Source organism: Mauremys reevesii, linkage group 13 (assembly GCF_016161935.1).
Source record: "Mauremys reevesii isolate NIE-2019 linkage group 13, ASM1616193v1, whole genome shotgun sequence".
NCBI classification, from domain to species: domain Eukaryota; kingdom Metazoa; phylum Chordata; order Testudines; family Geoemydidae; genus Mauremys; species Mauremys reevesii.
In genome coordinates this window covers 24,336,027-24,361,365 of record NC_052635.1, presented here as the reverse complement: position 1 = coordinate 24,361,365, position 25,339 = coordinate 24,336,027, and the positions used below count along the sequence as shown (strand labels likewise).

General features: G+C 49.2%; 2 protein-coding genes across 3 annotated transcripts in view; one reads left to right on the top strand and one right to left on the bottom strand.

The window, feature by feature from the left end:
- Positions 1-25,339, top strand: part of PIGU (phosphatidylinositol glycan anchor biosynthesis class U) — a 201,486-nt gene that overhangs the window by 68,190 nt on the left and 107,957 nt on the right. The window lies entirely within an intron of this gene.
- LOC120380167 (adenosine receptor A3-like) lies at positions 21,694-22,692 on the bottom strand. Its single transcript, XM_039497655.1, has one exon. The coding sequence runs from the start codon at positions 22,690-22,692 to the stop codon at positions 21,694-21,696; it is 999 nt and encodes a 332-aa protein (XP_039353589.1).

Sequence of the window (25,339 nt, the reverse complement as noted above, 5' to 3'; positions counted from 1 at the left end):
AATTAAGGCGACTAGTTAGGGAAGTGGATTGGACTAACATATTTAGGGATCTAAAGGCAGATGATGCCTGGGGTTACTTCAGGTTGAAGTTGCAGGAGCTGTCAGAGGCATGTATCCCGAGAAAGGGAAAACGGCTCGTAGGTAGCAGTTTTAGACCGAGCTGGATGAGCAAGCGTCTTAGAGGGGTGATTAAGAAAAAACAGAAAGTGTACAAGGAGTGGAAAATGGGAGGGATCAGCAAAGAAACCTACCTTATTGAGGTCAGAGGGTGTAGGGAAGCAGTGAGAAAGGCAAAGAGCCGGGTGGAGATGGACCTAGCGAAGGGGATTAAAACTAATAGCAAAAGGTTTTTTAGCCATATAAATAGGAAGAAAACCAAGAAGGAAGAAGTGGGACCGCTTAAAACTTTAAACGGAGTGGAGATTAGGGATAATCTTGGAATGGCACAATATCTGAACGAATATTTTGCCTCGGTCTTTAATGAGGCTCATGAAGGGCTAAGGAATAGTGATAGAGGGACTGATGGGAATGAAGATATGGGGGTAGACATTACGGTATCTGAGGTAGAAGCCAAACTTGAACAGCTAAACGGAAGTAAATCGGGGGGCCCGGACAATCTTCATCCTAGAATATTAAGGGAATTGGCGAGTGAAATTGCAAGCCCGTTAGCGATGATTTTTAATAAATCTCTAAACTCGGGGGTTGTACCGTTTGACTGGAGATTAGCTAATATAGTTCCTATATTCAAGAAGGGGAAAAAAAGTGACCCGGGTAACTATAGGCCTGTTAGTTTAACATCTGTAGTATGCAAAGTCATGGAAAAAATTTTAAAGGAGAGAGTGGTTACGGACCTTGAGGCCGATGGCAACTGGGACAAATTACAGCATGGATTTACGAAGGTAGATCGTGCCAAACCAACCTGATCTCCTTCTTTGAGAAAGTAACAGATTTTTAGACAAGGGAAATGCGGTGGATCTAATATATCTTGATTTCAGTAAGGTGTTTGATTCGGTACCGCATGAGGAATTACTGGTTAAATTGGAAAAGATGGGGATCGAAATGAAAATCCAGAGGTGGATAAGGAGCTGGTTAAAGGAGACTGCAGAGGGTCGTATTGAAGGGGAACTGTCGGGTTGGAGGGTTACCAGTGGAGTTCCTCAAGGTTCGGTTTTGGGTCCGATTTTATTCAATCTATTTATCGCTGACCTGGGAACCAAGAGTAGGAGTGGGCTGATAAAGTTTGCGGATGACACCAAGTTGGGAGGTATTGCAAATTCGGAAAAGGATCGGGATATCCTCCAGTTGAGATTTGGATGACCTTGTAAACTGGAGTATTAGTAACAGGATGAAATTCAATAGTGAGAAGTGTAAGGTTATGCATTTAGGGATGACTAACAAGAACTTTAGTTATAAGCTGGGGACGCACCAGTTGGAAGTAACGGAGGAGGAGAAGGACCTAGGAGTCCTGGTTGATCGTAGGATGACTATGAGTAGGCAATGTGATGTGGCCGTTTAAAAAGCTTATGCGGTCGTGGGAGGCATTAGGCGAGGTATTTCTAGTAGGGATAAGGAGGTGCTAGTCCCGTTATATAAGGCGTTGGTAAGACCTCATTTGGAGTATTGTGTGCAGTTTTGGTCTCCCATGTTTAAGAAGGATGAATTCAAACTGGAACGGGTACAAAGAAGGGCCACTAGAATGATCCGAGGAATGGAAAGCCTGTCGTATGAAAGGAGACTTGAGGAGCTCGGTTTGTTTTCCTTAACCAAAAGAAGGATAAGAGGAGATATGATTGCACTCTTTAAATATATCAGAGGATAAATACCAGGAAGGAGAAGAATTATTTCAGCTCAGTGCTAATGTGGACACGAGGACAAACGGATATAAATTGTCAGTCAGGAAATTTAGGCTTGAAATTAGACGAAGGTTTCTAACCATCAGAGGAGTGCAATTCTGGAACAGCCTACCAAAGGAAACAGTGGGGGCGAAGGACCTCCATGACTTTAAGATTAAGCTAGATAAGTTTATGGAGGGGATGGTATGATAGGATAACTGGCTTAGTCAATAGATCAATAAAGGGCCACACTGGTAATTAGTACAATGGGTCAATGATAGGATATTGTTAGCCTTTTTCCAGAGGGTCTGGCTGGACAGTCTTGCCCGCATGCTCGGGGTTCAGCTGACCGCCATATTTGGGGTCGGGAAGGAATTTTCCTCCAGGGTAGATTGGCAGTGGCCCTGGAGGTTTTTCGCCTTCCTCTGAAGCATGGGGCAGGGGTCGCTTGCTTAAGGAGTGGGTGGATCGGCTTATGTGGCCTGCATCTTGCAGGAGGTCAGACTAGATGATCATAATGGTCCCTTCTGATCTTGAATTCTATGATTCTATGATTGGGGGTCGGTGCCTTGCAGCATCTGTTCTAGGAGGCAGTCTGCAGGGAGCAGCGTTTCTCCCTGGGGTGCACACCGGGGCGGGGGAAATGGGGGAAAGGGGAGTATTGATGAGTGCTAATGTGCCGAACTGGCTCCCCGAGCATCAGTGGTTACAGAGCGAGGCCCCGTGTTATGGGTTTCCCCCCAGGCGGGAGCTGGCGAGCAATGGATTTAACGTGCTCGCAGATGACTCAGAAAGTGACTGTGTCAGGAGGATAAAGGTGGGGCCCTGGTTAACATTCACAAAGTCTTGCATCTGACAAAGTGGGTATTCACCCATGAAAGCTCATGCTCCAAAACGTCGTTAGTCTATAAGGTGCCACAGGATTCTTTGCTGCTTTTACAGATCCAGACTAACACGGCTACCCCTCTGATAATTCACAAAGTGAGTGTCACAGGGAAACCCAAACTGGTCTGGGGAAGAGACTGAGGGGAATTGAGCCAGGGGGCTCTGCTGTGGGGAGGGGAGGTTCCTGTGCTGTGTGAGGGAGAAGGGACAGCAAGGGGGTGAAGTCCGTGTGGTGGAAGGGGAGCCAGAGGGTAGGGGAGAGGGAGGCAGGTGTGTAGAGGCCAGTGGGCATGGGGGAGGGAGCAGATGAGGCACATGACGGGAGGGAGGGGAGAGGCAACTGGGAACTGCCCCAGCCAGTCAGTAGGAGCAGGCACTTGAGGCACAATGGCGTGGGGGCAGCTTGCACTGCCGCAGCCCAGGTTGCCCCTATTCTAGGCACAGAAGCTTGGTCTCCAGGGCTAACAATCCAGCCTTTTGCTAGCACGACATTCATGTTCTCAGAATTCAGGACAGAAAAGAGCTGAGGCTGCTGCTCCATCCTCAGCTAGGCCACCACGCTGGGCCCCGCAGCCCTGGGGAAGCCCATGCCTCATTCATGACTTATGAGGAGAGGCTGAGGGAACTGGGAGTGTTTAGTCTGCCGAAGAGAAGAATGAGGAGGGATTTGATAGCTGCTTTCAACTACCTGAAAGGGGGTTCCAAAGAGGATGGATCTAGACTGTTCTCAGTGGTACCTGATGTCAGAACAAGGAGTAATGGTCTCAAGTTGCAGTGGGGGAAGTTTAGGTTGGATATTAGGAAAAACTTTTTATTAGGAGGGTGGTGAAGAACTGGAATGGGTTACCTAGGGAGGTGGTGGAAACTCTTTCCTTTGAGGTTTTTAAGGTCAGGCTTGACAAAGCCCTGGCTGGGATGATTTAGTTGGGGATTGGTCCTGCTTTGATCAGGGGGTTGGACTAGATGACCTCCTGAGGGCTCTTCCAATCCTGATATTCTATGAGTCTATGATTCTAAGGGCTAGGCTGCAGTCCAAGTGTCGGCCTTCACTTTGAACACCCTGGCTTAGATGGGCAGCTCTGGCTCCTTTAAAATAGCTGCAGTTGGGCAGTAACGCTGGGGACAGGACTGAGCCCTTAGTGCCAAACCCTGGTGTGAGGATGGTTTCCTTTCTACAGTCACTTACAGCCCAGCAGGACATCCGGGGGCTGGGGGGCAAGGGGAGTGGAGGGGACGGGCACTTCACAGGTTACACCACAAGGAACTCACCTGGCTCCTTGCTTTCAGAATTCCCTTTGCAAACTTCCTCTGTAGAATTATCTGGATGTAACTAAAGCTCCTGCTCCCTTCCCCACGAATGCCCCACCGTGGCTTCTCCTCTGGATATTTACCTGCTGGGGAGGTTGTTGATTCCACACATGCAAAAGTGCAGTCTGCTGGCAAGGCTGAACACCGAGCATGATGAGCCAACGTGGCAAATGTACGTGGGGCAGCAGCACACTGCCAGATAATAATACTTTGACCTTCTACAGCGTTTTCTCCATCCAGCAGCAGCAGCAGTCCCCTTCCTAGGGGCTGGCTAGACAGATGTGTGTGTGTGGACACTGTGCAGCTTTAATCTCCTTTGCTTGAGCTGTGGCAACTCCTCGGGGTCCTAGATTCTGGGCTGCTGTTGCCTCCTTTTGTGGAGGAAACTGGCATGTAGGGAACCATGGCCATGAGTGCCTCCTTTGGGGTCTACACTGCTTGTTCCGGGGCCATTAGCAAATTCTGGATCCAGTTTCAAACTTCACTTGCCCCCACCTTTCAGGGCTGCTCGAGCCCAGGGCTTTGGTAACTCTAAGTTGTACGTATTTTGCGCGGATGGTTCTGTGGTCACCGTGTCTTCGTCCCAGATGTATTGCGCAGTCAGACAAATACGTTTGTCTTGACGTGCCAAAGCCCAAGCTGCTGGCATTTCTGAGTCCCTTGGTTCTGCTAACAGGCGGAGCTGGAGCTGTTCTGCTCTCTTGCCCTTCTGAGGCTATTCTTCAGCATTTTGGTGTGTCAGGATCTCCGCAGGGCCTGGCATGACAGAGATGGCAGGCAAGCAAGACGAGAAGAGCAATGTCTTTCATTTTCAGAACTGCTCACACCTGTGGCTTCAATTCAGCAGGAGGAGACTCATTTTTCCAGCAGACTTTGTAAGATATTATTGCCCCTTAGACCTAAACGGCTAGTGAAAGTTCAAGGCCCTCCAGGTTGCCTCCACTAGGAGGAGAAATTGAAGGAGTCTGGTACCTTTGATGCAATCTTGTGGATTTACAGAGAATGCACAAAGCCTTATTTCCATGAACACAAGAAAGAACCCAAACAACAGGAGATAGTTGCTTTGCTCCCAGCCCCCTCCCCAAACCTCTTTGCAGCCAGCTTCTCCAGGTGGTGTATGTGTCTTCTGCCCTTCTCAGTCTGTTTCTGATTGCTTCTCTCTCTCCTTCTTCCACATCCGTCCCCCACAGCCTCTTATCCCCAAAGCAAAACTCAGTGAACTCCCCTCCTCCCAAGGCATTAGAATTCCCACGTGGCCTTTGTCCTGGAGACCACTACTGCTTCTTGGAGATCACCTCTTACATTTAACCCAAACAAAGGGCCTATGAGCCACCCATCAGCATAAGAGGTTTTATCCCACACTAGAACAAAAGGAATTCTGATTATAGCTGAGTCTCTAACAGCCTCCCAATGTGCTTCAGTTTGCCCAGCGCTTCCGGGACTTGGAGCAAATGTTGATTTTACACCAAGCTAAGTGGGAGAGGAATCTGGCCCAGTGAGTTGCCTCTTTTGTCAGTGGAGTAATTGAGTGGATGAAATACCTGCTGAGAGATATCTGTGTCGGAAAGGAGCTCTCCCTGATTTCAAACAGTGCTGTATACAGGGCCCACTGCATTCTCAGCATGAGCATTGGCCTTTTATTTGTGAATTGTGGGCCCTTTCTGTTTTTTTAAGGGAGCCTGAAACCCATGACAAGGAAGCTACAATTTGCAATGCCTTGTTACATAGCTACATACTGTGTTGTGCAATGGCTCAATTAAAAACATATAGGAGTAGTTCAGGAATAAGAGGTCATCTTTCCCTATTTAATTCAAATAAATCTGTGCCAACCTCCACGAAAGGGTGACCAGAAAGCTCATGTGATTTCATAGGCTCTTCGGCACTCCAGCTCCTAAAACCCACTGCAGGAGACTCAAAGCACTTTGTGATCTCAGACTCCTTAGCTGAAATCGGGTCACTGGTCCTTTAAATGAAATGGGGTCCAGTGCTCCAGTTCTACCAGGTGCATCTGAGTTTAGTGTGAAGAGGTGGGCAGGGCTGTTATAAACAAGAGACAACAGCCCAAAGGCAAGTGACGGAAGACCAGAGGGCATCCAGTGAAGGGGAGAGAATGCAGAAGAAGAGAGGAGCTGGCTTGAGAGCTTAGTGGTGAGAGAGGTCATAGCAGAAGGCATTTGTGTGGTGCCAACCTACAAACTTCCCCAGGCCAGAGAGGGCAGAGGGAGATGCCTGCTGGCTCTTTGAGCCAGAGAGCAGAAGCTGGAGGCCCATAGAGGCTGACGATGGGGGAAGGATGGAGAGGTGAGCCTGTTGTGTCTCCAGGCAGGAGGTGGAAACGTACCTGGGAAGGAGACAAGGTGGAGAAGCACCCCAGCCAGAGGGGCTGGGGTGAGAACTGTCAGAGCCATAGCTGAGAGCTGGACTGTGGGGAGAGATGCCAGAACTTTTGTTGGTGTTGATGGACTGTTGGGACTTGTTTGGACTGTGGTGGGCACTATGGTACGGTTGTGGGACTTTTTGTAATAAATTCACCACACTAAGGGCTACTTATGCTCTGAAAGCTTATCGTGGAGTTACTGGAGTCTCTGGAAGAAAGGGGGAACTGAGGCAGGGGCACCACTTGTGCCGTAGTCTGCTGCAGGAGGGTGCCCCAGGCAGGGGCCATCATGTGACACTAGTATGTAAATTCTCACCATCCACTTCTAGGGATGCACGTCAGTGGTGAATAAAAAGCAGCCTGCTGGGTAGCCTGGATGATTATGACGACTGGCCATGGGATATGGTGTCTAATCTACAGATCACATGGCTGAATGTGGAACAGGTCAGTAGTGGCTGGGGGTCGCTGACATCCAATGTAAATCCTGTGTGAAATGAGTTGGTGGTCTCACCTGAATGAGTGACCACATCACAGTACCCAACACTACAATGCCCCACCCCCCTCAGCAATTTTAGGGAAGACTAGAGCTCAAGCACTGAATGGGCATTGAGGTTTGCACACCCCTCTGATCCTTGAGGTAAGAAGTGAGGCATGTGACCAAGGAGGTAGTGGGGTGCAGGGGCATGAAGCGTGTTCTGCTGCTGTCCTTGCTGTACCTCGCCTATGGATAAATATTGCACTCTGGATTCCGGAGCTGTAAAGCCAGCACCTTTCACAAACAAAGCTCAAACCTACTAATTTCTGAGCATGTGACTGAGGAGCACTTTATAAAGAAGCGTGTCTCTTGCCTTGAAGAAAGTGGCCAGTTACTTGTCCCTGGATCGACATTAGCCACTAAACCCCATTTCCAGCTGTCAAATCATCCCTGACAATAGCAGAAAGTAGCTTGAACATATCTGTGTGTGCACCACTCCGCGCCTTTCAATCGCTTCTGAGTCAGCACCACAGTGTAGCTAATGGTTCAAGATGGGATAATATAAGGGCAGAGGTATTGACACAGTGTCTAATAAGTCTCTCACTCCAGCTAATGCTGGATGTTTTGGGGAAAGCATAATCCTTGCATCCTACAATGACACCGGAGCAGAGTGGAAATTCTTTCTTAGCCCAGCCAGTGATCAGCTTATTCCTTAAAGCATTAGGGCTCAGAGCCTTTATAATGTTGTGTTCTGTGCTGGACCAAATCCCATCACTTTGTTGTTATCATAGCAGCTCGGTAGCCATTTGAAAACCCATATGGCACATTCTGATGATCAATGCGAGAACTGAATTTCTGTCGCACGCTCACTGGAACTAAAAATTGTCTTTTCATGACAAATCAGTGAGAACAGGTGGAGATACTTTTGTGTGGAAGTTGGGATTTAAACCATGCTTAGGTGAATTATACCAACCACAGACCGATTCTCACAGCTGCTGGGTGTTCCCAACCCGACTGAGTTTGACTCGGACAGTGGATTCTCAGCACTACTATCTCCCTATCTCTTTTTACAGAGAGGGTCACAGGGTTCACAAACCTAGATCGACTTGCAAACCTTTCCATCCTTTACTGTAAACCCATTTGCCCCCCAATGGAGATTCAGTTTAAAAATACAGAGTCAGATCCTTAGGTGGTACAAATCAGCATACGCTAATTTACAGCACCTTAGTGTCTGGTCTGAAATGTCTTGGTCCAGTAAAAGATATTATCTCATTCTCCTTGTCTTTCTAATTAAAGGCTGTTCTATGTAGGGCCAGAACTCCCCCAGTAAGACTGGCACAAGCAGGAACCCTGGGTACAATATACAGACTAGTTATATTTTCATTAAAGTTTTTCTGTCTACTCCTTTTTTCAGTGTCTCTGTGTTTTTTCACTCTGCCCTGTCTCTGCTCCATTTCTTACCCTATCTTTTTAATCAATGTGCAAATGGGTTTAAATTAAGTGGAAGAAGAAGAACAATTCCAATGTAAACCTTCCCTTGCAACCATTGCAATGCAACCATTGCCACCACTGAGCTAGTGCAGGAGAGCTGGAAAATGAAACATATACTCACCAGTGAAACCGACCAGGTTGCTTTCGCTGACTAAATTGAAAGAAATGTAGAAAGTAAGCCAACAGCCTGAATGGTAAAAGGTAAATTAATTTTGTTTTAATTCAGTTTTAGTACCACAAAGACAAAAATTTCAAAGCTAGGTGCCTAAAATTAGGCTCCTAAATCCATAGTTAGGCATCTACAAATAAAATTTACTTTGGTGCTAAATATGAGTTTGGGAGTCTAACTTTAGGTTGCCAGATTTGGAAATGTTGACTGAAGGTGTTGTTAGTAGCATAGACACTTATGATTTAAACAGTGGCGTCACCCTTTTCATTACACAGCCAGCTAGCAGGATTTTAAAGGGGTTACACAGTGTCCACACTAGGTGCTAATGGTTTTTGAATGATTGTAGCTACTTTGACTGTTAAACCCACATTTTTTCCTAATCAAGCCAGCTCTGCTAGGGTTAAATATGGACCAGCAGCAAATGCTTGTGCCCTGCTTGCGCTAGACCTGACAATTGTGATCATCAGCATGCGTTAACACGCAGTTGTAATTCCACATGTAGACAAACCCTGACATTTGTGCCTGAACTATGGGACGTTCTGGGCCAAAATGAAAGTGAGAAAAATGCTGTGGTCCAGTGGCTGAGGGGTATTCAGCTGAGAGGTGGGAGCCTGAAATCAGATCCCTTTGCCACATAGGGCAGAAAGGGAAGTTGAACCCACATCCTGGGTGAGTATCTTGAGCACTAGGCTAAAGTGTGCTCAGTGAGGCTGCTGCCGCATCCTCCCCCCGTGCCACTTGGTGTGCTCTGAGAATGCCTCCTGGATGGTGAGAGAGGTGGGGGAATGCCTAGAGCAGGGGTCAGCAACCTTTCAGAAGTGCTGTGCCGAGTCTTCATTTATTCACTCTAATTTAAGGTTTCACATGCCAGTAATACATGTTAACGGTTTTAGAAGGTCTCTTTCTATACGTCTATAATATATAACTAAACTATTGTTGTATGTAAAGTAAATAAGGTTTTTAAAATGTTTAAGAAGCTTCATTTAAAATTAAATTAAAATGCAGAGCCCCCCGGACCGGTGGCCAGGACCCGGGCAATGTGAGTGCCACTGAAAATCAGCTCGTGTGCCGCCTTCGGCACGTGTGCCATAGGTTGCCTACCCCTGCCCTAGAGGGATACTCCTGCTGGGGCTTAGGACTGAGATGGCAGTGTGCATGCCCAGTGGCACAAACTTAGGTGCCACGGGGTCATTAACAGTGGAAATGTAGGCACTCCCGGGTGTAGGCGCCAGCTGAGCAAGGCTTTGAGAATCTCAGTGGCACCCAAATCCCAGATCCTTTTGTGGATCTGGGCCTTAGGCTCCTGAGTCTTATTGAAATTCAATGACGTTGTTATTCAGCCCTGGCCTACACTGAAAAATTTTGCTGGCAGAGCTATATCAGATAGGAGTGTAAAAAAGTAAAGGTGGTGGGATCTGGTCCAAAGTAATTACTTTAAGGTCACAGAAATTGATAACTGATACAAAGAATCCTAGGAAATAAGGTAAGAAATTGGTATATAAACAATTTCCAATAAGACTCTCTTATTATTTTTTGTTGGCTATTATAATCAAGGACGAGCTAGTAAGTCTAGGGCACTTTTGATAACTTGCTTGTAATGTACTTTTTGAATTGTTCTTGGACATAAGTGCCTAGGAACTCGGCGCTCTTTGTAGAATCGTTCTCCAGAGTCAAAACCCCCAATTACCCCTGAATTCACCTGTTCAATGTGGGATATTGGTCGTTCACAAAAGCTATTCAGAGACACTTTATTCCACTTAAAAATGGTTCTCTTTCGAGATGAGGAGCAGGCAGGAATAAAAGAAGGACTAGGAAGGAAAATGCACATATTGTAAGCAAATCACATTCAAATGAACATAGTCAAGTAGCAGCAATGGTCAATTGTCTGACTGTTGGGTATTAAGGTTTTGCTTGTAAAGAGGGGGAGAGTTAAGTTTAAATAATGGATGCCCACTTCATTGTTGTTCTGCATCTCATGTGGTCATTTTTGTCCGTTCAAACCAAGTGCAAATCAAAATGGTAGCTTTGCACTAGTGTAAATAATGACACCAGGTGCAGGGCAGCACTAAATCAGACCCTATGTCAGTACTGTATGGCTCTCAGCTTTGTACATATGATTTTGTGGCACTAAATCTGCCTCCTCAATCCATTCATTATTGTAACACGAACAATATTTGCCCACAATAAATAAAAATATGCACAAGTATCCAGCATATGAATCTGCATTCTCACTGGATTTATTTCCAAGGGTTACTGCATCTAAATTTGCATTTCAAATTTTACAAGAACATTGACTGTATACCAGCTGAAAGAAATGACAAGGTTTGACAGTACTACATGCTGCTGCCAAAAACATTCAAGAGATGTCTAGTTACCCATAACAATATGTTACAATTTGTAATGGTGCTATTCTGATGGAATCACTTACCAGCCTCATGAGTCAAACATGTGTTCATTTAATTAAGTAGTAGAAATGTTTGGCCTTTTATCACTAGAGTAGGTAGAGACACTCATCTCATTTGCAATGGAAATGAATACAATGGTTTAGCTCAGTGCTGGGCTCAGGTTTAATAGTTGTCAAAGGAAAAACGTACATTTCCTTGTCTCTCTGTCAGTATGTGTGAACAGAAGCTCAGCTAACTTCAGAAAGCTGGTAATCCCTTAGAAGATGAACTTCTGAAATAACCTCTTCTAATATGAAAATTAATGGCTGCCAAAATAAATGGATGACCATGACATATTGATTGCAAAGTTTCCATTGATGCCTCACAGTCAAGAGCAAGTTCCTGGCTCCAGCCTGGAAACATGTAAGTTGTTTGATACATCTAAAGAGCTAAAGGCACTCCTCATGTCTCTGGTGTGCAGGGCAGGAAGGGGATGATTTTCAGGGACACTCAAGCAGCATAGGCACCCAGATCTCATTGTCTTTCAATAGGAGGTGCATCATTAATTGCTACTTTTGCCTTTGAAAACCTCCCCCTAAATGCATGCTACTGTACATCCAATGACATGGGACTGGCAAGTGTGTAAGCAGGGGACCCATGACTATGCAAAGTGCTATCATATCTAACGTGCAGAGGCCAATAGTCCCTTCCCAGCATGTATTACAATATATGCAGTGTACACCAGACAGAGGCTGTCTCTACAGTGGACCTCTTTCTTAAAATGTTCTATCATTGCTACTATTGGTGCAGCTCTCATCCACTAGGTCTGTTCACAAGCGTAGCCTGACAGATAATGTTTTTAGTTACTGCTCAGGGCTGATTTAGACAACACGATGGCCAATGGCAGCCCATTAGTACAGATGTTCCCGCCATTGTTACACCAACGGAATTGTGTATGGAAAAAAAAGTCAAGTGTACACAAGGCCAGTGCATGGTGCTAGGAAACAGCTACTCTACCAGGCATACTCATAGAGCAACCAGCAAATTGCTAAGGGTTAATGCTGCCCATTGCAGCATTAACTGCCTTCTATGGCTTTAACCAGCTTTAGGGTATATCTTCAGTGCAGCATTAACTCAGGTGATCAGCACCCAGGTTAGTCTAGCTCAGACATGAGCAGCCTCAGTAGAAAGCCCCACTCCAGTTACTGCGTCCTCACTTGTGCTGCATTCACCTGCGTGGGTCAGCAGGACTTCAGGGGACATCTCCCTTGGTTCTTTTCTGCTAACCTGGGCCATTCTATGGTTCTTTCCCAGTGAATTGTGAGAGAACTTGTCTGTCCTTCTGGGCACGGGGCAGGAATTGTGGGAAGACATTGGAGGACTAGCAACACTCAAGTGACTTAGCCTGCATCCATACTGCAAAGTGGGCAGGTTACCAGCCTGAGCGAAAGCAGAACTGAGGCCCTAACCTGCACCCCCAGCCAGGAGTGTCATTTGTTATGGGGCAATTGGGAAGTTGCCCCCCTAGACTTTTCATGCCTATGTCTTCCATTTTTGCTCCTCCCGCTGTATGTTATATCCTGCAATGTTCTATACGCTGGCACAACTCCCCCCGCCCCCAGCTTTTTCTGAAATGATACTGCTGCCCACAGCTGGGCCAGCTATGCTGGGTTGAAAGCACCACTCAGCTGAGAGGTTTTGTGTGTGGACAGGAGCAACACATGAGTGAGAGCCCAAGTTCACTCTGCAGTGAAGAGATTCCCTCAGAAGGGACAGTGTGCAGCCACATTAGGGGAGACAATGGCAGCGTGGCAATAAGCAAGCCCTGGTGCCATATCTGTGGAAGAGTTCTGGAAAGCCTGTGGAAGGGCAAAAAGAACAGGAGTACTTGTGGCGCCTTAAAGACTAACAAATTTATTGTAGCATGAGCTTTCGTGAGCTACAGCTCACTTCTTCAGATGCATAGAATGAGACAGGACACAGACAGGAGATATTTATACATACAGAGAACATGAAAAGGTGGAAGTATGCATAACAACAGGAAAAGTCTAATCAATTGAGATGAGCTCTTATCAGCAGGAGGAAAAAAAACTTTTTGAAGTGATAATTAAGATGGCCAATAGAAGGTGTGAGGAGAACTTAACATAGGGAAATAGATACAATTAGTGTAATGACCCAACCATTCCCAGTCTTTGTTTAGGCCAGAGTTAATTGTATCTAATTTGCATATTAATTCAAGTTCAGCAGTTTCTCTTTGGAGTCTGTTTTTGAAGTTTTTTTGTTGCAAAATTGCCACCTTCAAGTCTGTCACTGAGTGGTTAGAGAGGTTGAAGTGTTCTCCCACTGGTTTTTGAATGTTATGATTCCTGATGTCAGATTTGTGTCCATTTATTCTTTTGCGTAGAGACTGTCCGGTTTGGCCAATGTACATGGCAAAGGGGCATTGCTGGCACATGATGGCATATATCACGTTGGTAGATGTGCAGGTGTACGAGCCTCTGATGGTGTGTCTGATGTGATTAGGTCCTATGATGGTATCACTTGAATGGATATGTGGACAGAGCTGGCATCGGGCTTTGTTGCAAGGATAGGTTCCTGGGTTAGTGTTTATGTTGTATGGTGTGCGGTTGCTGGTGAGTATTTGCTTCAGGTTGGGAGGCTGTCTGTAAGCGAGGACTGGCTTGTCTCCCAAGATCTGTGAGAGTGAGGGATCATCTTTAAGGATAGGTTGTAGATCTTTGATGATGCGCTGGAGAGGTTTTAGTTGGGGGCTGTAGGTGATGGCTAGTGGCGTTCTGTTATTTTCTTTTTTAGGCCTGTCCTGTAGTAGGTGACTTCTGGGTACTCTTCTGGCTCTGTCAATCTGTTTTTTCACTTCAGCAGATGGGTATTGTAGTTTTAAGAATGCTTGATAGAGATCTTGTAGGTGTTTATCTCTGTCTGAGGGATTGGAGCAAATACGGTTGTATCTTAGAGCTTGGCTGTAGACAATGGATCGTGTGGTGTGTCCGGGATGGAAGCTGGAGGCATGTAAGTAAGTATAGCGGTCAGTGGGTTTCCGGTATAGGGTAGTATTTATGTGACCATCGCTTATTAGTACAGTAGTGTCTAGGAAATGGACTGCTTGTGTGGATTGGTCTAGGCTGAGGTTGATGGTGGGATGGAAATTGTTAAAATCACGGTGGAATTCCTCGAGGGCTTCTTTTCCATGAGTCCAGATGATGAAGATGTCATCAATGTAGCGCAAGTAGAGTAGGGGCATTAGGGAACGAGAGCTAAGGAAGCGTTGTTCTAAGTCAGCCATAAAGATGTTGGCATACTGAGGGGCCATGCGGGTACCCATAGCAGTGCCACTGACTTGAAGATATATATTGTCCCCAAAAGTGAAATAGTTGTGGGTGAGGACAAAGTCACAAAGTTCAGCCACCAGGTTAGCCGTGATATTATCGGGGATACTGTTCCTGATGGCTTGTAGTCCATCTTTGTGTGGAATGTTGGTGTAGAGGGCTTCCACATCCATAGTGGCTAGAATGGTGTTTTCTGGAAGATCACCGATGGATTGTAGTTTCCTCAGGAAGTCAGTGGTGTCTCGAAGATAGCTGGGAGTGCTGGTAGCATAGGGCCTGAGGAGAGAGTCCACATAGCCAGACAATCCTGCTGTTAAGGTGCCAATGCTTGAGATGATGGGGCATCCAGGATTTCCAGGTTTATGGATCTTGGGTAGCAAATAGAATACACCTGGTCGGGGTTCTAGGCATGCCACTCAAATCAGCTTGTCCCAGAAATGGTTGGACATTCATATAGCTGGCAGGCTCCAGGCACCCCTGCTGGGCAGCACAATGAAGCACTCTCCCCACGTGAGGTTAGAAATGTAAACTTTCCCTTTCCAAGTGTGTATTCAGGGAAGGGGGGATTTAGTCCACAAAACACAAATTATGTAGGGACTAGTGCATTTCTGAATGCTGATTAATAGCTTCATTTTATCTGTATCTCTGCGCGGTTCATGGCATCTGATCTTTGCCGCTGAAACGCAGATCACTCTATACTCGTTATATTTTGGAAGTGGAAGTGGAGATACACTGCTTACTCCTTCTTATGTGGTATCTACATTAGTGGAAGTGGAATTTGGGAGTGTCGTTGTACTATAAAAATGAGCACAACTGATGAACCAGAGACAAACATGTAGCACAAGCTCTTTGGCTGGTGAGATGAGCATAGCCTGTTTGATCTCAATGGAGCTACACTGCTTACTCCTTCTTATGTGGCATCTCCATTACTGGAGGTTTGCAACCATGGTAACCCATTCTGTACAGTCCTCTGCTAATCTCTTTGTGGCTGAATAGTCCTTTGATCAACCCAGGATACCACATTGTTTATCTAAGATAGTCTTTTTCTGCCTTGCGTTCTTCTGCCATCAACTTTCCCTTCCAGTGCCCGTACACATGCATTGCCCTCTGAGCCTCTTAAAATATGCCCTACAGATCAAACCTCTCTTTTCATAAAATATCTAACTACCATTTCCTGAGTTCCAATAATCCCCAGTACTTTTCCACTGGTTACGTGGTGTATCCTCAATACTTTCAGAATTCTCCTGTAACACCTTAATTCAAAGGATTGTAGTTTCTTTATTACCAACTGTCTGAATGTCCATGTTTCATGGCTGTAATTCAGCACAGACCAAAAGGAAGTTTTTAAAAGTCAGAATTTATTCTTCATATGTATGTCCCTTCTCATTGGATGTTTATTCTTCCAGAATGTCTCCATGGCTCTTGTTATTCCAGTGCTGACTTCAGTGTTTGATCTTACATCTTCTGTAACAATGTTTTCTAAGTGGCAAACATTTCTCATTTGCTGTACAATGGTGTTGTTCCACTGGAATCTTGCATGTTTTCCCAGGACTTTGAGTATTTTTGTCCTGCCGCAAAACCCCCAGGCCAGTAGAAATTCTGAACTAAGCGCTGTTTAGTTTAGTACGCTGTATTTCTGTGTGCCCTGAGAAGGGTATATTATGGGCTAGGCTGAGTAGCCTCAGTCAGTACTTTTGCAGTACCATTGTCTCCATATTCCCCCTAACTCAACATGCTGAGGCAGCCTCCACTCTCTCTAGAGTAGCTCCAGATCCCAGGGAAATCTTTCCAGCGGCTGTCCAGTCAGGGGGCTGCCAGGGGAGTCAGCTGCAGCCCTAGGTTTAACTAGGGAAAGGCCAGTCATTTGTTATTTCTTGATTTCCACAGCAGTGGCTGGGGGGCTAGCTTCAGCCTGCTGCCCGGGACCAATTCATCAATTGGGCTTGGTGCTGCCCGGGGCATGCGCTCACACTGGCAGGCAGCAGCTCAGAGCTGCCTCTCTGCTGTCAGATTGCAGCCCAGAGCCAGAGCTGAGAGCTGCTGCGTTCTGCTTGTGGCTCTAAGTAGCCACACAAGTGGCTGAGGCCAGGCCAGGATTCGCGGTCGTTCCCTAGCAGGACCTGCACCAGTAGTAGGGACATGCTCAGGCCCCTGATTGTCACCCCATTTCAGATCTGAGCCACTGGGATTTGGAAAGGGGATCCCATTATTCCCTGAAGGGTCAGGAGTCTATTGGGGATGTTTCTCATGAGGTGTACAGAGTTACTTGGACCCAGTGTCCCTCCATCTCTGGGTCTTTTCCCCATCCACCAGGAAATGGTGTTTTGTTGATTCCCCTTTTGGGTCTGAAATGGCCAGGTTTACTGATTGGACCATTGGGGTTGGATCTGATCCTACAGTGTTGGAGTCACTGCGAGCAGGACCCACTGCAGGTTACCACCAGCCCCTGGCCTCCCCGGTACCGGACACTGTATCACCTTGTGACCATGCTCGTTGGACTAAAAGCATTTCAGATTCCCCCGCCCCTCCCCCCCGCCCCAAGTTCCTTTTTTGGGTCCCGGTTTGGGTTTCCCTCCCCGCTATGACTTGGTTTGGCCTATTCTCCTTTCTGGGGAGTCCTGATTTGGGATCAGCTTTGTGCCACTCTCCCTTAATTTTTTTATCAAACTCAGGCAGACTCTGTGCATATTGGTCAGCCCATTTCCCTGATAGAGTTGCATCTCTGGGATCTTTGTCTATTTAACATGATTTCAGGGCAGGGGGATTTAACCAACTGTGGTAACCCCCAATCACTTACCCATATTCTTATGTAACCCCTAATTTCAGTTGAAATCTTAGAATTGTTCACATCCTCTTTTCTGAATTTCCTGAAACTTCCTCCTATATACCACAGGAGTCAATTTCAACGTCTGCAACAAAGCTGATTTATAGAGCTGATAATCTTTATAGGTCCCTCTGTCCATATCAGTGAAAGCATCTTCTAGGGCCTTCCCTGGCAGTAGCAGCGCCAGAGACCATCTTGTGTCATCCTGCCCCATCTTGTTCAATTCACATCCCATTTCAAAAGCATTTAGCAATACATCTATGTCATCCCCTACCCTAAAGTGAGGGAATAATTTGAAGTCTATGCCAGGAGTGCCAGAAGCTCCCTAGTGTGTGGGGGGCTGTCACTGGTGCTCAAAGCATGGCCACACCCCCACTCTGCCTCTTCCTGCCCAGGCCCCACGCCTGCTCCACCCCTCCCCCGAGGCCCTGCCCCCCCGCTCACTCCTCTCTGTCCCCCTCCTCCAATCACTTGCCCTTAAGACTATGCCCTCCCACTTTTAAAAGGCCCTCTGCACCCCCTATTTCAACACCCCTGGTCTATGCCAACCATTGGCACAGGTGGGGTCTCGCTCCATCTATCAGCTTAGGGTTTGCTGGTGCAGTCTTTCCATCTCAAGCTGATGTTGATGCTCCTTATCCTTGTCTCCCTCTTCATGCTGATGCTGCTTCTCCTGGTCCAGAAGCAGCTGGGCTTCCAGAGGCAGTCTGTCCCTCTCCAGCTGCAGCCACTCTCTCTGTCTACCTGCAGATCTGTCCATGATCTTTACTGCTGTGGTGCATTTGGTCTGGATGGAGCATAGTTGCTGTTTCTGTCAGCCTCTTCCCTGCTTCCCTCTACAGAGCTGTCTCCAAGATTTCCCAGCCCTGCTGGACTCTCTGTCAGTATCCTGGATGTGCCCTGTGCTCCTGGGCCACCATTTCTTTTTTGATCCTCAGAGTATAGTTAAATGAATTCTTGCAACGGTCTTCACTGCAGAGGATGTGCGGGAGATCCCCACCCCCAAGCCATTCTTTTTAGGTGACACATCTGAGGAACTGTCCCTGGCAGAGATGTCAGCAGAGGAGGTTTTGAAACAAACTGATCAGTTAAGCAGCAGTAAGTCACCAGGGCCAGGTGGGATTCACCCCAGAGTTCTGACGGAACTCAAATATGAAATTGCAGAACTACTAACTGTGATATGTAACCTGTCGCTTAAACCAGCCGCTGTACCACAAGACTAAAGGATGGCTAATAGGACGTCTATTTTTTAAAAAGTCTCCAGAGGCGATCCTTGTAATTACAGGCCTGTAAGCCAAACTTCAGTGCCAGGCAAATTGGTTGACACCACAGGCAGCATGTGACTCTTGTGTTTGGGGAGTCTGAACGCGAGCGCCAGAAGCTCCCTAGAAATGGGAGGGACCACCGGCACCCAGATCATGGCTCTGTCCCCTGCTCCATCACAAGGTCCTGCCCCACTCCACCTCTTCCCACCCCTGCTCTGCCTCTTTCACCAAGGCACACCCCCCACCCACTGCTCACTCCTCTCCGCTCCCTCCCCTAAGCCCCCTGCTGCTCGCTCCTTTCTGTCCCCTCCTGCCTTAAGGACGAGTGACGGGGAAGGGAGCAGAGAGGAGCGGGTGGGGGCCTCAGGGGAAGAGATGGAGCAAGGGTGGGAAGCAGCAGAGCAAGGGTGGGGTGTGACGGGGTGGACTAGGCCCTGATGCCCCTGCTAGAGGCCCTGTGGCCCTGCCACACCTTGCCCCAAAAGAGGGCAGTAGAGAGGTCTTCCAAGCTGCCTAGAATGGCTGTGTGGGAAGCAACCAATCAAGGCCCAGCAGGCTGGGATAAGAAGAGCTGCAGGGCCAGACTGAGAGCAGTTCCTTGCTAGAGCTGGAGGAGAGTGGGTGGCTCTGGGCTGGCTGCTGGGACTCCATTAGGACAAGGCCCTGAGGGAAGGGTGAAGACAGCATGGGGAAGTGGCCCAGGGAATTAGAAAAGCCGTGTGATGTAGTTAAAGGGACACAGCAGATGACTTCTCTCTACAGGGTCCCTGGGCTGGAACCCAGAGTAGTGGGCAAGCCTGGGTCTGCCCCAACTCCCGTTAGTCACTGGGGTAAGTGGCCTGGACATTGGGGCACCCCCCAGAGAGGGGAACTGAACTGCAGCGGCCCAGCTGGAGAGTTGTGGCCAGAAAGGCCCTAAGAGGGCAAAGACATTACCTCCAGGGAGGGAGCGCAGGAGCACTGCTCTATCCCGGAGTAGGGACAACTTGTGGGAAACATTACAGGGGGCACTGAGAGAGATCCCTGTTGGACTTGTACCCCAGAAGGGGTTTTGCTTTGCTTTCATCACACAGACAGACTGTGTGTGAGTCAGCCAGAAGGCTGTGTCACCAAAGACACACCAGATAGAGAGAGAGAGAGAGCGTGCGGGCACACACACTCGGCCAGGGGGCGCTTGCGAGAGGTGAGTGCAACTCCATGACATGGGGCCATGGGGGAAGTTGGGACTGGATGACAGAGGATGGATCTATTCCGTTCATTTCCTCTGAAACACCTGGCATTGGCACAGTCCCTCTGCATTTCACTCTGATTTCCCCAGCAGCTCTGACCAAGGTCCCACTCTTGTGATTAACCTTTCTCTGTGGGCTACAAGAAGTGTACGCTCGTTACCAACCAACCTTCACAAAGCAAAGCATCTGTTCTTAAGGCAAAATCATTACTGAGAAAATACATACAAACAATGGCTGTTCCGAGATCACCCATCAGTCTTATGGGGCTGTAGCAAGCCAAAGTCTTTCCAACCCTTCTGCAAGTGTTCCCCCCAGACAGAAGGGCCTGTCTGTTTGTTTGAATCATAAAGGAGGCCCCTGAGTCACCCCAAACTCAGTCTCTATATACCAAAAGCCCTTTCTTCGCTTCCTGGAACACCCAGCCTCAGGGCCGCCCAGAGGGGGGAGCAAGAGGGGCAATTTGCCCCAGGCCCCGAACCCCACAGGGGCCCCCACCAGAGTTTTTTGGGGCCCCTGGAGCGGGGTTCTTCACTCGCTCCGGGGGGCCCGGAAAACTCTTGCAGGGCCGGGCGCAGGAGCTTCTTCTGCTCCCGGTCTTCGCCGGCGGCGGGTCCTTCTGCTCCGGGACGGAAGGACCCCCCGCTGGCGAATTACCGCCGAAGACGGCGCGGGATCCACCGCCGAGTTCAGCTCGGTCTTAGGCGGTAATTCGGCGGCAGGGGGCCCTTCCCTTCTGGGACCCGCCGCCGAAGTGCCCTGAAGACCCACGGCGGGGGCCCCCCTCCGCCGAATTACCGCCGAAGACCGGGCTGCACTTCGGCGGCGGGTCCCACTTCGGCGGTAATTCGGCGGCGGGGGGGGGCCCCCACCGCGGGTCTTCGGGGCACTTCGGCGGCAGGTCCTGGAATGGAAGGGCCCCCCGCTGCCGAAGACCCCGGGCCCCCGGAAGCCTCTGGGCGGCCCTGCCCAGCCTGAACCAGTCTATGCAAACCTCCCTATGGGGTGGTACCTCTCTGGAGGTGTTTACAGCCTGAGTGATTCATTTGAATCACCCCCACACACAGATTTGAGTTCTTAGAGGAGCTGTGGTAACCCTCACCCCCGACAGAGGTACATACACTCTCTGGCCCACAATGAGATCTAAAACATCCATAAACTTAATACAATATGGTCCCCCAAAGAAACTGCATGTGGTTGCAACATCTGTCCCAGTGGCATGTCAAATAGGCGTTCTACAAACAACAGCTATTTAGAGCAGCACTTCATATTTCACAGAAGACTTAAAACCTCCTTCTTCCAGCAATGTTTTCCACTCTGTCAACATCAGCAAGCACCACTTCACATCACAAGCCCCGACTTGCACTCTCCTTTTCTTACCTGATCTGGTGTCCAGAGTTTTCTCTCATCTAACAGCTGTGCCACTGTAAGCCCGTTAGTGTGCACATGACCTTCAAGGTAAATCCCACCAATTCTTTATTGGTGTTATGAGAGTGTAAATGTGGGTGGTTGGGGGAAGGAGAGAAGTTGGCTCAGGAATTTTAAGCTTTTGGGGGTAGGGAAGTCTGTTTTCCCCCTAGTGGTAAAGGATCTTGCACATTTATGGCATCTCTAAAAACCATTTTAAAATTAGCAATAACAATGTAAAGGATGTTAATTACATGGTATGGTAAATTCCTTACATTATATGGCCACCCTGTTGCTCAGCACAGAGCAGAAACATATTTCCATTCTTTTCTGGAAGATCAGTGCAGTCACGAATAGTCTGAAATCATATTTTTCCCCTTCCTTGTTTATGTTTTAGCCACATACTCCTGCAATTTCAATCCCTGGGGTAGAAAACCCCACACTGCAAGAGTTAAACGGTTACCGAGTTATCCATACACACATAACAGCGCTGAAAATTATGGCTTTCCCCAAGATCCCAGCTCATGATATCACTCTGCAAAAATAAGTACCCTAATAAAGGCTTCCCCATCAGCCCTAGGTGGTAGGGCAGAGCTGAGCTACTGGCACAAACCCAGATTGCACTGAATTCCTATGGCTGCAGGCACCTGGATGATAGGAACACAGGGGCCTTCCTGGCAAAGTGTTGTGCATAGAGCTCACATCAGGCATTCTCTGGGCGAAACATCTCCTTAAGGACAGCCACACAGGCTGGAGCAGAGCTGTCCCCTTCTGTGGAGCGGCTGGGGCGCTGGGAGGCAGAGTTCAGCACCGGCCTGCTGAACAGCTCCCTGACTCCTTGCCGGAACTTGGGGTCCCAGGCGCTGTAGATGGCCACGTTCCAGCAGCTGTTGGAGGTCAGAATCCAGAAGGCGTAGAAGGAGAACTGACACCACTGGTAGCCCAGCACAGAGCCCACCACGAAGACGGCGATAGGGCTGAAGGAGGCCGAGAAGGCAAAGGTCAGGATGCCAATGGTCTTCGCCGCGGTGATGTCGGAGAAGGAGAGGCGGCTGTTGTGCTGTGCCTCACTGCCCAGCCACACGCGGGCCTTGCAGTACTGGCGGATGGCGGCGAAGGTGATGAAGTTGATGACAAAGGTGCCCCCCAGCAAGGAGAAGTCGAAGGCTGGGAAGAGCAGCATGATGTTCCAGGGGGAGCCGGGCAGCCTGCCTGCTGGGAAGGCGTAGGTGCACATCTTGCTGCAGGGGTTATACTGCAAGGTGATGTCTGGGCTAGAGATCATTGGCACCACTGCCAGCAAGAAGCTCATGGACCACGAGAGCAGGATGAGCCAGACCGTCCGCCGCTTGGTGATCACCGCCCTCTTGTGCAGGGGCTTCAGCACCGCCACGCTCCTCTCCACCGACAGCAGGAAGATGGTCGTGATGGAGACGAAGGTGCAGCCAGCGAAGATGGGTCCAGTGACGAAGCAGGGCAAGGACGGGATAGAGCAACTGCTGCTCTCCTGTCCCGTGCCAGAGACTAGACTGCTCACCTCCCTGTATACGGAGTAGGGCACCACAATGAGCCCCACAGCCAGGTCGGCCAGGGCCAAGGACACTTTCAGGTAGCCCTGGGAGGTCCTGAACTGCCTGGCTTGCAGGAAGACCAGGAGGCTCACCACATTGCCCAGGATGATGGCAACGATCAGCAGGACCATGAGGAAGAGCTTGCAGATCTCCCCCAGAAGAGGTGGGCTGGACAGAGTGCAATTGGCGCTGCTGCTGTTACCCAACATTGGCCAGGTTCTTCTCTTCACAAGGCAGACGGTCTGGGACAGGGTGGTGAGCTGGGCTCCTCTGGTTCTCTCCTAAGGCTCCATGGAGAAGGCTTCAGGTGTTGGTTCTCTGGCTCCTCACATGCTGAGTCTCCAGAAACTTCTCCTGAGAGGTGTGAGCCCTGGGCAGACATCCAGACAAACGGGTCACATCGGTGCAATATGCGCACACACAGACAGGGCCAGGCTTCCAGCAGTGATCCGGAGTGTGCCCCAGGGAAGGGCCTAGACCACTTCCTGTTGGATCACAAACACATATGTTGAGAATATGACACTGGGTGAGTCGCACACATGCACACACACAGATTTTACCCTTGGTGAGTCACGCACACACAGATTTTACACTCTGAGACGCGTGCATGCACACACACACACACACACAAACATACATATTACCAGGGCCGGCCTTAGGAGTGAGCAGACTGGGCTGCTGCCCAAGGCATGGTACTCAAGAGGGCACCGTGCTGGTACCTCCTCATCTGACCTGAAGACTGAAAGGGCTTGGCTTGTTTAGCCTAACCAAAAGAAGGTTGAGGGGGGGGGATATGATTGCTCTTTATAAATATATCAGAGGGATTAATATTAGGGAGGGAGAGGAATTATTTAATCTTAGTAACAATGTGGACAAAAGAACAAATGGATATAAACTGGACACTAGGAAGTTTAGACTTGAAATTAGACGAAGGTTTCTAACCATTAGAGGAGTGAAGTTCTGGAACAGCCTTCCAAGGGGAGTAGTGGGGGCAAAAGACATATCTAGCTTCAAGACTAAGCTTGATAAATTTATGGAGGGGATGGTATGATGGGATAGCCTAATTTTGGCAATTAATTTGGCAATTGATCTTTGATTATCAGCAGGTAAGTATACCCAGTGGTCTGTGATGGGATGTTAGATGGGTTGGGATCTGAGTTACTACAGAGAATTCTTTCCTGGGTGCTGGCTGGTGAGTCTTGCCCACATGCTCAGGGTTTAACTGATCGCCATATTTGGGGTCGGGAAGGAATTATCCTCCAGGGCAGATTGGCAGAGGCCCTGGAGGTTTTTCACCTTCCTCTGCAGCATGGGGCATGGGTCACTTTCTGGAGGATTCTCTGCAGCTTGAGGTCTTCAAACCGCAATTTGGGGACTTCGATAACTCAGACATAGGCTATGGGTTTGTTATAGAAGTGGATGGGTGGGATTCTGTGGCCTGCATTGTGCAGGAGGTAAGACTAGATGATCATAATGGTCCCTTCTGACCTTAAAGTCTATGAGTCTATGACCTTCCCACAGCCAGTGGGGCTTTGAGGCAATCAGGCAGCTGAAGCAGCACCTGGAGAGGGTGGACAGACGGAGCTGCAGCAGGGGCCTCTGGACCAGCCAGATAATGCCTCTGAAGCAGGGGTGCCCCTACTTCCCTGCTTCACTGCCATCTCTAGCCCCCACTGCTTCGGCCCCCCCCCCCCGCCCATGGCGCCGCCCCCGACCAAGCTCAGGAGCTGGAGCCTGCCTCCTGTCTGCTGTGCGGGGGGCGGTTGCTTATGTCGGAGTGTCCCTCTTCCCCCATCTTTGTATCTAGGCTCTGCTGAGCTGGGGTGGGGGTCAGAGGGAACTGTCTGTTCTGGTGCTTCTGGGTCCAGACCCTGAATGCTCTTCTTAAAGAGACAGCGCACTGATACACTCACTCAGGCACACACTCTCTCCTCCAACACACAGACACTCCCCCGACACACAATCTCTCACACAAAAACATACACACAATCCTGACACACACACACTCATTCACTCCTCCAACACACACGCACACACTCTCTCTCTCTCTCTCTCACACACACGCACACTCTCTCTCTCCCCCGACACACACACACTGTCAAACACACTCACTCTCTTTCTGTCTCACACTCACTCCCCCCAAGACTCAGAGCTGGGCATACACACAAACAGAACCACTACACTGAGGGTAACACACGCTGGGATTGTACATTCGGGGTCACACACACACACGCACGCAGCCCCACAAAGAGCTCCCAGTTGTTGCACGGGGACTAAGAGCGTCCCACAACACGCACATGCCAGCACTGAGCGGTCCCACTCCCTGGCTCCCCCGCACGTGCCCGCGCGGATACACCCCGCAGCCGCCTCGCACGCCCCGCTCGGGGTCTGGCCCCACGCGCCTCTCCAGCCCCCTCACCAGCTTTGCAGGGCTACGCCGCGCCTCTCCGACAACAGCCCGGAGCTGCGGAACGCCCCGCGGCGGTGCTCGAGCGGACTGCAGGGGCTCCGGCCGTCTTCCAGCGCCAACTCTTCCCGGCGCCCCAAGAGCGCAGGAGGAGCGAGGCGCAGGCGAGCGGTGCCTGGCCGAGCGTTTTCTCCCTTGCCCGGCTGCAAACAGCTCCCAGGCGCGTCCGAGCGGCAGAAGCAACTCGGGAGTTTGCACCCAGCAAGGCGCGCCAGTCAAACGGCCCCGTCTCCGCTCCCTGCTCGGCGCTGCGGCTCTGTCCAGCGCTCCCTTCCCTCTGGCCCCTGCTGCCGCGTGCTCAGCTCACACTG

Bases quoted from the DNA above. Each gene is read 5' to 3' on its own strand.
- LOC120380167 (XM_039497655.1), bottom strand. From the start codon at position 22,692: ATGGTCCTGCTGATCGTTGCCATCATCCTGGGCAATGTGGTGAGCCTC.